Raw genomic sequence first — 14,309 nt, forward strand, 5'->3', positions numbered from 1 at the left:
ATTATGGGTGCATTATTTCCATCTCAAGTAGGAATTTAAGAATTGGAGGAGAGCCTAGAATGATTCTGTACCACCCTCTTGCGGCCCCAAATAATATATAAAGTGCAGGCCTCTGGAATTTAAACCATCCTGCTGACTGATACAGTTACGAAGGAATGCTCAGTTTTCAGGAACTGTGTCACCTAATTTACAGACAGAGGGTACTTACAGCTGCTGCCTTATTTCCCGAGGGGTGGCCTCAGCAGATGGATCCGCATGTTGATTTGGCACAAATGTGATCCCGGATGATGAATGATAAATGGACTGGTTCTTATATAGCACTTTTCTACTCTACATGAGCACTCAGAGCGCTTTATACCACGTCTCATTCACCCATTCATACAAGCACTTTCTACATCTTAAGTGCTTTCTAACTAACATTCACACACCATCACACTCTGATGAATGCATCAGGAGCTCAGGATTCAGTTTCTTGCCCAAGGATATTTTGGCATGCAGACAGGGATCAAACTACCAACCTTACGATAGAAGATGACCTTCTCTACCTCCTGAGCCACAGCCACCACTAGTGGCTAATGAAGGATACCCTTCCTGTTACAACCCTCCTATTCATCAGGGCTTGTGACTGGCACAGAGGCTTGTCACCAGGCAAGTTAGGAAGCTGTTTGGAGCCCCAGGCTGAGGGTTGATAAACCTTAAACTTTAGTAGTGGCAATGCGCAAAGTTTGCAATGACAGTCGGAGTGACCTGACCTCGCTAAGGGGCCCCACTTGACTTCATTCACTCCCATTGCAAGTGGTGTTTATAATTCTGTTAAAACAAATCTAATGACAACAAAAAAAGCCACTCAATGAAAATGTAGATGAGTTATCCTTCTTGTAGTGAAAAAAGAGAGAAGAAAAAAGAGGAAGTGAAGAAAAAAAGCAAGACAGTGGCGAGCGGAGCAGATAACAATTAAACGCTAAGTAACAAAAGGCTGCTACTCCTTAAATGCAGGGGAGAGAGACCCTTAAATATCCTAACTGCAGCTAACATTACACACACACACACATGCACGCACACATTACTTAGGAAAAACAACAGCATTACATATCCAGAAATGATATGTAAGGAAGCTTTTTCAAGCCTGTTTCAGGTAACTATAATAATTCCCACATACTGTATATATAAACGCCATGCCACATGACTGGAACTGGTATCACACAGTCACCCGACAACCCAGTGTTTGGTGTAACAGCTGCAGTGTGCATGGGTCTCTCACCCTGCCTCACCTGCCCAGCAGAGGAACTGCAGAGCTGTCACCATAGATTTTAGGCAGTTCACACAGGCGCCACTGCACCTCTGTAAGAGTTTGTCACATTTATTAAAATAAAAAACAAAAAAACAAAAACACACACAAAATGACACTTTAAATGAACCTTCCTTGAGACAGCTACAGAACCTGCTATACCCAGTTACAGACTGTTTACAGTAACACTACTGTTTGATGTGGCAACAAAAATCTTGAGCCACGATAGACACCTGTGTTTTTTTCAGGCTCCTGTTAATCATCGTTATCTGCTCTTATTTCCATATTGACCCTTTATTGAAAGTTTGTACTTGAATATCTAAGAATGTGTTTGGTGAAAGCAGCTAAAAGCACAACACAGAATATAACACAAAGGCTAAAACCTTCACTTGTACTTTCTAATTTCATGCAAGCATATTTAATGAATCAGTACAAATGAAATAATAAATTCAGAGCCTTTAATTCTGAAGTAGAGATTATCAATGATGATAAAATCAATTAAATATGGACTTACCTTAACTAAACTGTATCCAGCAATATCCCCGTGACAGATGTATGTATGCCAGCATCATTCCAGTGTTGTATCTAACATTGCCAGGGTTAAGTAACAGTAAGGAGGAAGGCTAGCCGAGGCCTCTGTGTACCTACCGAGTATCTTTAGTAACAACATTAAAGAGGAAGGGCATCCACACATGGCAAGAAAGAGGAGTTTTCAAAAAAGGAATTTGACTTTGAGATGAAAACTCGGCAATGACTGTGGGTCTGAAAAGTGGACCATTTCCACAGTCTCAGGTGGAGCAGGTTTTCATCAAAGACCTCTCTGTATTTGCCGCATTGCTGCTGAGAATAAAACCCATGACATCATGCTACCACCACCATGCTTCACTGGAGAGATGCAATTATTCAGAGGTTAAAATGGGATTTGGAAGTTTGGAAATCCATAAAATCCATTGCAGCAGATTCTTTGTTGACAGGCTGTGATCAGTCGACTTCTGCTGCTGATGGGGTTTACTGCTCTTTGTGGATTTATTCAGCTGAATTCAATAATACATGAGATGTTACATTAGCTATCATGGTTGCTTTTCAACCTCTAGCCAGTATCAAGCTAGTATAAAGAGTACATGACCATGATGAAAATGGGAAAACATGTAGAGTGCACAGGTGGGACAGTGAGGTGATTATCCTGTTTGATATTATTACATATTTATGGTATGCATTACAGTGTGTATTACCTTGCCTCTCAGATTCAATTAAGGTATCAGTGCACTGTTCCACTTTAACATGCTGCTGTTGCCACCGTGCTTGTCATCACTCTTCCAGTCTCGCTTTTTTATGAGTTGCTTTCAACGGTGGCGTCCTCCTTGGTCGTCTTCAATTAAATCCACTTTGGCTCAAACAGTGATGCTGTGTAATCTGACCTTAGAGTTCACCTCTAGTCTCTTTAGAAGTTGTTCTGGGCCCTTTGGTTATCATTCGTTTTATTCGTCTCTTCAATCAATTTTCATCTTGCGGCCACGTCCACAGAGGATGGCTAAAGTCCCATGGACCTTAAACGTCTGAATAAGTGCAGCTGTACTCACAGGAACATTAAGCTGCTTGGAGATGGTGTTGTAGCCTTTACCTTTAGCATGCTTGTTAATAATTGTCTTTCTCGTATCCTGAGACAGCTCTCTGCTTAGTTTTCTGTGGTCCACACCACACACAGCACAGTGACTACTTTTCACCCTTTAAACAGGCAGACTGACTGACTGTAAGTTAGAAGACACCAGTGATGATAATTGCAGGACACACTTTAGTTTAACATGTTCCTTTGATCACTTTATTTTCAGTCTTTTCTAGGATTACCATCATTTTTGTTCAGGTCAGTTTCATTAGTTTGTAAAATTATTTTGTTGAACCATAATTCAAAAGCAATGTGTGAGTTTCATGACTTAATTTTCAGTAAATTTTCATTTATTACTTTTGTAAGTTATTTCAGTGGGTGTGAGGTTTTCTTTCTTTAACAGAAGGGTACACACTATTCTGTCCATGTCTCAATCAGTGAGCTTACAGATTGCAAATGACAGAAGCTTCATGCTGCACTTCCTTGTAGACTCCATGTTTGATTATAAATCACCTAAACATAATTAGATATTTTCCATTTCTTGAACACACAAACTGTTTTTGGAGAAAATGAAAACACAGCACATTGAAAAAAAAAAGTCAACATAAACTTTTATTGAAAAAAAAAAAAAAAAAAAACACACATGCTTTACACTCACAGACAATACTTTTCTTTGAGAATAAGCTCAACATTGTTATTTAAATAATTACCTAGATGGCTGATTGCGCCTGAATGATTACAACAAATGGCTTGACACAAAAAAATAAAAACACCTACATATACAGTTAGAGGAAAATCAGTAAACTTTTATTTAGGGCAGAAAACTGCAGCAGGTTCAGATGTTTGAGTCTGCAGGACCATAAAGTGGACATCATTAGAGTGAAGTTCAGACTGATATTGATTCAAAATCTATCAAATTGTCCACAATGCTCCAATAAACCAAACACTGAAAAACTGAGTGCTTTATGAATGATTATAATAATGAATGAATAAATTAAGAGTGTCACAATATCAGATTTCAATTCATAATTGCTGTCAAAAAAAAAAATGATGACAATGGTATTATCAAGCTATCTATAAAGAAAACTATTAGCAAACTTGTTCTCTAGTTTTTAGTGGGTGCTGTTTGCAGATTATTAAACTCAAATTACAAGTGCATGAAGAGAATCTGTGACCATAACTGCACAAATTCAAACTAAGAAAACAATCAGTGTACTAATATTATCATATGTGCGTTAGTAAAACAATATTGAGACTTCATTTTTAAATATCACAGTTATCATCCATACACATCCTGTGATGCAGTGACCCCTATTATTGATCTATCTGCTGATTTTCTTTATGTACTATCAAGACTAAGTATTAATAATCTTGTAATATCTACAAAAAAACTTGATCTGCAACATTAAAATTAATCTATAACCCCCACACCCCAAAAAAGACAAAACACAATAAAAGTTAAATTACAAAATGCATAGAAGTGGTCAGAGCCCATCAATATAGGATTTGTAATTATCAATACTGATACTGACATCTGGTCATTTAAAAATCCACGTTGGCTGATTTCATTTTTTTTCAGAGGAAACAGATTTTCCCCAATATTCATTATTTGCAGTTATTTTCTCATTTTTGTTCTCAGCTCTGCTCAGATCAGCTGGTTGCTGTTTGTGGCGTTCTACACACCTGTTGCCAACAGGAACATTGCTGAGTGCCGTTGGATAGGCAATCTATTCAAGGTCAAGACTCCAAATGGCTGAAGGGTGTTTCTCCCATCTCTCCTTTTTAAATTTTAATTTGCTGGCAGTTAGAAATGCCAATACTGATAGTTCAGCTAAAAGCTAATATACTGATAAATCTGTCAGGCCCTAGAACCATCACAGTTATTGAAGAGATCATGTGATGCTGACAGTTCACCTTTAAATTTCACAGGTCTCAATACACTCTTGTTGTGACACCCTAATATTGACACCCCTAATACTGATGTATCTGCTGGTTGGCTTTTTTTTTGATACTGATAATAATATTGTGATATCTATAAAAAAATAAAATAAGAACGGCATCACTTTGCTTCCTGTGTGTTATCTCTTCCAGCTGTTGTCAATGCAGAGTTATTGTATGAATGGAACCTCGGTGCTCCTTTAACTTGTGAGGTGTGTGCTGTGAGCTCTACATCATGTCAGAGATTTTCATGTCTGCTGTTTTACTGTGCACTCTTAAAGCTTCTAACACAGACACACAATAAAACTTGACAGCAGTTTTTCTTCCTCTTGGTTTGAGCCATCAGTTTAATCATACTCACATGACTACATGAGCCTGCATATGGCTGTTAAGGTCACAGTGTGTACAGATGCTACACGTTTTTCAGCTGGTGGAAGGACTAAAGACATCAGTGCTCCACAAAGAGTTAACATAAAAATATGCCTGGTGTACAACACTGACAAACCACTTGCAGATAAACTGTTATATCAGCTTATCATGTCTGAGAACTGTAACTTCAGAATGTAGATGAAGCCAAATAAGTGACGGCAAACAGAAAAAAGCTGAGCTCAAACCTGCAGAGAGGACCAAAGTGAGAGCTTGCTGTAATGGTCCTAGTGAGGCACTTTAAGCAGCACTGGTAACACCACTCTATTCTTTAACATACAGCATCGAGCTCAATATATCATCAATTACACATACATAATTTCACTTATGAATGCTGGATTACTGGATAAAGTCCTCTGAAACAAATATGAGCTCAGTCCAGTTTTTCCCCTCAGTGCAGCAAAAGGCAGTATAAAAGGATTCACAGGCTCACTGGTCTTCACAGCAGCTACAAGTCAAATTAGAGTAGAGGTTTAAGAGGAAACGACGGTCTGAGCTACTCTGCACACCGGAGCCAGGTACAAGTGTGTGAAGCATTTAGCATTAACTGTAGACTCAACTAAGCAGGAAGACACTACACCTGTCTGATCATTAAAGCTACTCTGAAGTGAATCGTTTATCATCAGTAATGTGATGCATTTCTAACTGAAAAAGTTTTTGGACTCAATTTAGTCACTAGAGACTTAAATTCCATCCTTTAGGGGAAAAAAAAGTGGACAGGAATAACGGCTGAAGAGAAAAAAAACGGTAGCTAAAGAAGCTGCAGGTGTGACGTCCTTCATTCATGCTGATAGAACAACACTCAAAAGATTAAATTAGACTTTGACCATTTTCTCCAGATTCATGACTTTAAACCCGAACACCTCCTGCTCCAATACTACTCTGCCATACAGTCATTCATGCACACGCCACATAAGTCGCTGTTGCCGATGCAGCCATCACACTGTTCAGGGGCAGCAAACTCTGTCAATGCACAAAAGTCTACGGAGGCAAAAGTTCTTCACATATTAAAAATAGTCACAGCTCACTGAATGTTTAACTTACTTTCAAGTTGTTTGGTTTGTTAGAAATGCCAGTCACACATATGATGAGAAAGTTTAAAATGCATGTTTTCATATCAGAATAGTTATCTTGTATTGATAGCACCCTACCAGTTTTATAATAATTTTGATGGTCTGCTGTGAAAACTGTTAGATATATAAATTCATTCTTCTATCATTTGGGAATCTATAATAATTTGACTACTTCACACATCACCGATGCATGAAGTCGTCGGAGTAAGGCCCTGATTAGGGGGTGTTTTTGAGCATAAACTTCATATTGCAAGGGCAGTCCCTGCTGGCCCAGGGATCAGTAGACTCACCGTGGCCTTTACACCAGCCTCACAAACAAACAAACAAAACATGTGCATCATCTGACTGCTTGTGAGTGGTTGCTGACAGTCACGCAGGCCTACAAACCGGTTAGTGACCCCCGCCCCCCCGTAACCACCAGTTGCTACGTAAAAGTGTGTATTCCATGGCTGGTTGGGAAAAGATTGCTGGAGGTTACTAGTAGTCTCAAATGTGAAACTGGTATATGGCGCTACACTGAAAACCTCCCATTTACTTTGGTTGCTAGCAGGTTGTCATGGTCACCAGCAGCCTTCAGATGTGGATGCCAACTTGCCTACAAGCTATTCGCCAGGCAGCAGTGAAACTGAAGTGAGTGCAACACAAACTGGAAACAGTAAATGTTTGCCTTCAAAGTAAAAGCTTCACCTTTTGAAATGTGTTTGCTGCAAGAGTAATGCACAGCTTCTACAATTTGCATTGCATTTTTTCAAGTTTCACTACAATTCAGAGGGTTAATGGCAATTGTTTACAGACAGGTTGGCATCTTCCATTCAAACTATGGGCAACCACAGCAATCTTCTAGCAACCACAGCAATAAATAAAAAAAAAAAAAAAAAAGGGGTTTTTTTTTGGTGCAACTCCCTCTTTGTGGTTGATTTCACTCAGAATCAGCCAGCAACTACTTGCCAGCTGATTAGGGAATATACATATTTCCCCTCATGACCAGTTTGCTAAGGGCATGGGCCTAAGAGACCCTCAAAAGGTGAGAAAATGAATTTAAGAAAAACAAAAAACAAAACGTTTTTTCTACTTTTTTTTTTTAACTGAGTGAAGCCCTCGTTGTCACTTACAGATTAAGTCTGTAAGTGCAGCTGCAGCATCTATGCTACTCAGCTAGCTACGTACTAGTCAACATTTTATATGGTGGGTGAGCTAGCAGGCAGTCCCAAATCACATTTGATTTAATCCATTAAAGTGAGTGCACGGCAAGTCAAGGATATCATGAGGAATTATAAGGAGAATGTTGATGTACAAATGAGGAATTTTTGGGTCACATATTTGGAATATAACAAGGTAAACAAAGACAGGATTATTAATAAAAATTGGTGAACTGCTAACAAGTTCACTTAAGTGACCATGAAAACACTGTACCACTTGACTAACATCACTTGCTCAAGCTGCCCTATTACGCCTACCCACTCAGCGCTGGCTCAGGTCTGCAGAGACACCCCTCTCAAAAACTCTGTAACATAATATTAGTAAACTCAGCATCTGATTGAGAACTCATTCTGTTATTTTTTTTCTCGCTTCCTGTTGGTAGAGACATTGTCTCTGGTGGTGGTGGGATTGTTAGTGCAGATAAAAAGTCCCACTGTGCTTCAAGCTGAGATAAACATTTTTTAAAAATCATTTTGTTTCACCTAACTTCAACAACTCTTAAATATTTTACACCCAGCAGTTCATCTCAGCTATCTGTGTTCTCATGGCTCCGGGCTTTAAACCCATAAAGTTCAGTTCAGTTTGTTCGATTTGTATCATTGAGTCTTTGCACTGATTGTGATGTATGTTCATTAAAAACACACATTCTGTGGATTGGCTGATCTTTCCTCAGTAGAAGCGTTTACGTTTGTTTTCCTTCCAGCGCCCGTAAACCATCAGCCCTACCACTGCAAGCACGCCCAGGCCCAGGACAGAAAAGAGAAGGGTGAAGAACAATTGGACTCCGCTCATCCCTTCCTCCTCCACTTCCACTGCAAAGTAAAGGCAAAAAAGAGCAGAAGATTAGTTTAAGTGTCTGCAACCCCACCCTGAGTCCTGGTACTGATCCTGCACACTGCTGGGAAGGATGACTTTAGAGTCAAACGAATGATGATGGCCATGCTGCATCTACCTTGAAACTGTTCCATGTTGTCAACTCTGGGGATAGTGACTACCTCCTCTTCTTCCTCTTCCTGTGGAGTCCTCTCTACAGTAAGCTCATAGAGCTTCATGGAGATGATGTCATGGTTATCTAGATGAACACACCGGTAATTAACACTTGAAGAAACAAACCACTTCATTTTCAAACCTGTGCTGTTAGGAAGGGGACATTCAATTCAGCTGGCTTGGTTGCAATGTTTTTAATCCAGCTAATTAAAGATGAAACAAAGCTTCACTCCATTTTGCGATATTCCCTGTGGTCAAGCACTATTCAGAGATTTCATACCTGACAGGTCTCCAGTGGCAGAGGAGGCACCTAAGAAGTAGCCTGTAGGTAGGTGCAGTCCTGTAATCTCAGCACATTCTCTCCATTCCTGTTTACCATCTACATCCACCATAAGCTGCGGGCAGAGGAACAAACAGTTTAAGTGCTCATAAAGTTTCAGATTTTCTTCATCGCAATTCATGCCTCATTGTATTGACTAATTTTAATTTGATTACACAAATACATAGCCTTTAAATAGACATAACAGCCTGAAACATGTTCTGCAGATAATCAGTCATACCATCAATCGATTTTTGGAGTATCTAACGAGGAGAAAGGTGTCGTAGACTGCGTTGCGCGCCATAGTCGTGCATCCCCCAAGCTCCGTGGACCGACCGTCACGATCATGGTCATATGACAGGGTCCCATTCCCCAGCATCACAGATATGTAAGGGAAGGTCCTCTGTGAAGAGGACAGAGGAGTGAAACCTTCATCACCACAAACACCATACGACAGGTAGCTCAGTTCACAGAGACACCACACAGCACTGATAAACAGCTTGGCAGTAATGCTATTCCAGCCAGGTGATTGCTTTGGCTTGGCACTATTCTCATTATTGACCCTTCATGTTGTCTGTCAAAACATGAATGGAATAAGTTCCTTTGACTTTATAATGTCCATTTCTCATATTTCTATTGTGGAAAAGTTATTTTGGTATATACCAAAGTATCTTAGAGCCAAATGTGAGGCCATCTGTCAGACAGCTAAAGACTGGTTGAAACTGGATAATGGAACAGGAAAATAATCCTAAGCACATGAGCAAACCAGCCATTCTACCCTAAAATGGCTGAAAAAGAAAATCAAGGTGTTGCAATGACCAAGTCAAAGTCCAGACCTCACCCTGACTGAAATGCTGTGGTGGGACCCTAAGAGGGTTAATGAAAAGTGTGCCAGAATTCCCCCACGACAATATGGCGAACAGAGTCATACAAAAAATTTACTTATAGAAGTACCTTTAGCAGCAGTACTTAAAGGTACTGCTGCTAAAGGTACTTCTATAATCATGGGGTGATGACATGACTGCACACATGCCAACAAAGTCTTGATTTAAACTCAGGCTGGAAAGAGAAACTATAGGCTGTCACTCACATCATGGGTCTTATCATCGTTGGGGTAAGTGTCCACAAATATTCCAAGTCCAACAAACTGGTTCATGTTGCCAAACACGGGACCTGCAAACAGACAGGAAGGTACCGCAGGGAGTGGTTAATAAAGCTGAAACATACCAGTTAATACCATTTATCAAATTCATATCAAAGACTGAGAACTTGACAGTTTTATGTCTTTTCTAATAAAAACTAAGCATCTTGGTGTTTTGGGCTGTTTGGAGAAAAAAAGTGACCAAACATGTCAGCCAGCTTGGGTTTCTATGCTTGATAATACAGAGGCAACAGTGCTAACCGCTGCACCATCATGCTGCCTGGTGTGAACATGAGTGCGAATGGTTGCCTCTCTCTCTGTTAGCTCTGCAATAAATTGGTGGCCTGTGCAGGCTGTACTCCAAGTCTCGTCCTATGACAGCTGGGACAGGCTCTGGGCCTCCAGCAATCCTGAATTGGATAAGCAGAAGGAAATGGATGGATGGGAACTTAACTACTAATCAAAATTCATGCCCATTCCTATTGGCCAGCCAGACAGCAAAACAGCCTGTTAACAGCTGGTTGTTAAATTCAAGAAAAGGAAATTCAGAATAAATGGTGACCAAGAGATGAGCTGTATCTGCTGCTTGGAAGTTTCCTGTTTTTTGTTTTGTTTTTTTTGTTTTTTTAAATGGGACTCTGCTGTCCTTTCTGGTCACACTGCTTTTGTGCTAGACTGTGGGTGAGTGGGTGGGGTGGGGGTGGAGGATGTATGTATGTATATGTATATATAGCTCACAGCATTGCAGGTAATGTTGAAATCAAGACACCTCATTGGGGCGGCTACATTAAAATGGTGTTTCAGAAAGATAGAGTGAATAAGCTAAGTTTCATGTAGCTGTGGAGGAGCTGAAGCTGAGATTGCATATTTTCTGCTCTCCCTCGTATCTCAAGTTACTGTGCACAGGATGTACTGATAAAATCTTACATCACGCGACTGAAAAAGAACATGACAAGCTCCTTAGAACAAACTGTTTCTTTTAAGATCCTTAACTTTATAAATATGATGCTAGAACACTTTTAGCATTGACCTACCGTTCTTCATGCGATCTCTGGTTAACCAGATGGCCATTCCATCACCGTTCAGGTTCTTCTTGCTTTGGCCATGGATTTTAAATTGTACTCTCAGCTCCCAATCTCGAAGTAGCAAAGGCTGGAAAGCAAGAGAAAGGAAGCAAAGCAGGTTACGTTTATGCTCATCTATGTGTAGTATGCCCTTGGCATCAGATATGAGTAACATATCATCCTTTTGAAACAGACTGAATTGTACCGTCTGTATTATAGTAAAGAATTTACATAATATTCATTTTCACACTCAAGCCATATGAAGCAGTGTTTTAATTGTGAAGCAGGAAGTGAGGTTAACGTGTGGTTTGCTGGGTAACAATGCAGCGCATATTGCAGGCCTGATTATGCAGGTTGATTACAATGACTTACAATTCGGCTCCAAACGGCTCCCTGCCTGCTCTGCAGGTCTGGGGTCAGCCTCACTTGGTCAGGAGTCACCATGGCAGTGCCCATCAGATCCCACTGTGAGGAACTAGAGAAACCCAGGCCTGCAAAACAGCAGTGACATTTCTGCATTCACAGCATGACATGCCAGAGTTATGACAGTTTTTATTGTTATTATTATTATTATTATTACACATTAGTTTTTAACTGTTCATTCTGTTTCATTTTTGTTGTTGTTTTTAAGGTTCAATTTAGTTTCAGTTAAGTTTCTAGCATCAGATTACTTTCTATTGCACACAAATGTTTCCTTTTCATTACTTCCTGTGCTGGTTTTGCTTCTTTTATTATTTTAGATCAGTTATCTTTATCAGGTTTTTTTAAAAGTATTTATAAAGTATTATAATACAAACAGCTTGCTAAGGCAGTCTTCTCACAGTTTCAATATCTAATACTTATTACCCGTGCACCATTTCCAGTACACAAAATTGAAAGATTTTTCTAAAATTTCCCTCCTACTATAAATTTTTATTTATTTAATTCTTAGTTGCTGTTTTTTTTTTTTTTATGTTTTACGTTGTTTGCATCCGCGTTCTAGCTGTCATTAGTTTTTGTTTCATTTACTTTCAGCTAACTATAATAACGCTGGTGATTAAAGTAACCATGAATAGTTGCTCCAACTCCTTTCCCTGAAAGGACACTGAAACTGCCGTTACAGAGTCCCTTCATTCAATTTACGGTGTTGATTGGAGCTCAGTCTTCACCGAAATCAGACGCGTTTACTTTGGTGGTTAAGGCTAACTGTGGGCTCGGCTTTACTAGCAGTATGAACTAGCCAACATTTAGTGATGGTGGGTTAATAGCAGTTATCGCTCTACTTGCTGTAACATTATCCAAGATGTGTAACGACCGAGAGGCACAAAGTTCCTCTTAGTTAATCATTATCCTCCGCCACTAAATTCTACCCGAGAACTGAGCGAAATAAAAGCAAAGGGTCACTCACGATGACAAACAGCTTTTGCTAGCTAGTGTTAACTTTTATGTCAGTGACACTTGCTAGCTAACCTCTGCGGTAACCTAACTGCGGTCTAACAGCGAACTCACCGCGGTACGGCTTCACCAGAGAATACTCCCGCTTCAGAAACTCCTCCATAAAGTCCCCGTCGTCTGCCAGCGACTGGCTCGCCAACATACAAATAGTAATAAGTAACCATGTTAACTCACGGAGGTTTCTCAAATGAAACATTGAGTTTGAAAAACAGAAACTTCTCACTCGAGCCAGATTTGATTTGGCAACAGAGGAAACCATCTTTACTGTCACACTTCAAACAGATCACGTGGTTTCAAGCAAATAAGGGGAAAAAAAACTTCTTCGTCCCTTTTGGGGTTTTGCGGCGACTGGCATCTGTGGAGTTGGCATTACTGCCATCTTCTGGTTGTAGTCGCACTCTCAAATTCTCCTTAGTAGACTAGCTCTCGCGAGATTCCAGCAGCACGTCGGAAAGAACAGGTTGTGAGACCTTCTGTTTCTTCATGGATCATCTGCTTCTGTCTCATTCTATCCCATATCCTCCTGTCACACCAACCCTCTGCATGCCCTCCTTCATTACATCCGCAAATCTTCTCTTTGGTTTTGCTGTGTTGGTATCTGCTACAAAGGCACTGATAACATCAGAGACCAGAAACCACCTGACCGCATCTGTCAACCTCTCCATCACCACTGCAAACCAGAAGAGGCTCAAAGCTGATCCCTGATGTAATCCCACCCACATCTTCAACCCATCTGTCTGTCATCGCTGCTGTCATACATGTCCTGCACCACCCTCACATACTTCTCTGCCACTCCTGACTTCTTTACGCAGCACCACAGTTCCCTCACTTGGCACCCTATCATTTGCTTTCACTAAATCCACAAAGACAAAGTGCAACTCCTTTTGACCTTCTCTATACTTCTCCACGAACACTCTCAAAGCAAACATCACATCTGTAGTGCTCTTTCTCAGCATGGAGCCATCACTGATCATCACCTCTCTTCTTAATCAACTTCAGCAACTCTTTCCCGCTTTATGGTATGCCTCATCAGATTTATCCTCTGTAGTTACAACAGTTCTGCACCCTTATTCTTGAAAATCAGTACCAGTACACTTCTCCATTCCTCAGGCACCCTCTCACTCTCAGATAATCTGGTGTTCAACAATATGGTTAAAAACTTAAATTCTAATAAATGTACTCAGCTTATTGTATGTAGAATACAAGCACAGAAAAGGAAAGAGAATTAAAATTTCTGTTGCCTACACTGTAGTGGGTGACTGCGTCCACACCTAAACAGAAAAGTGAGTACAGTCAGGGGTTAAAGTGGGATTTGGCAGGTGGAGAGAGATCGGTTGTTGTGGCTCAGCTTGGGGAAAAGAATCACGATCATTTCTATTGAGAGCTCCAGTTCTTTGTATACAGACTGTGATCAGCTGCTGCTGCTGCTCTGAGGTTTACTGCTCTTTGTGGATTTACACCACTGAATTTATCAAGATGTAAGCAGATGTTTCACCAGCTGTCTTGCACGAGCTGTCTATCCCCTACACTGACAGTATACTGCTTATACTGTCCTGCATACAGTTGGTATGAAGGTTGAATTCAGTGAATGAATCCAAGCATCATCAGCTTAAATTAAAATTCAACTCTGCTACACTTGATGTAGCCCAACTGTGCTTGAGCACCACAGCTTCTCTGTGCCAGTCCAACACAGAACCTTACAGTAAATTTATACAGTATTATTTTCAGCTGTTTATCCTGCACTAAACTGCAGTATTTTCATGCAACTTTTGAATAACACAAAGTTAGTATCCCTCAGTTTGTTTTGCAGGACCTTTTTACAATATGAAAAACCAT

At 40.2% G+C, this 14,309-nt stretch overlaps 1 protein-coding gene across 1 annotated transcript; it reads right to left on the reverse strand.

Moving 5' to 3' along the window:
• Positions 1-3,535: 3,535 nt before the first annotated feature.
• On the reverse strand, positions 3,536-12,841 carry lman2lb (lectin, mannose-binding 2-like b). The gene is made up of 8 exons (XM_030723760.1): positions 12,528-12,841; positions 11,412-11,530; positions 11,010-11,127; positions 9,925-10,007; positions 9,076-9,237; positions 8,796-8,910; positions 8,481-8,600; positions 3,536-8,340 (listed from the first exon to the last, which is right to left on the reverse strand). Exons 1-8 carry the CDS (start codon positions 12,730-12,732, stop codon positions 8,198-8,200), a joined length of 1,065 nt encoding a protein of 354 aa, XP_030579620.1. The 5' UTR covers positions 12,733-12,841; the 3' UTR covers positions 3,536-8,197.
• Between the last annotated feature and the right edge of the window lie 1,468 nt (positions 12,842-14,309).

This window comes from Archocentrus centrarchus, unplaced genomic scaffold (assembly GCF_007364275.1).
Source record: "Archocentrus centrarchus isolate MPI-CPG fArcCen1 unplaced genomic scaffold, fArcCen1 scaffold_27_ctg1, whole genome shotgun sequence".
Classification (NCBI taxonomy): Eukaryota; Metazoa; Chordata; class Actinopteri; order Cichliformes; family Cichlidae; genus Archocentrus; species Archocentrus centrarchus.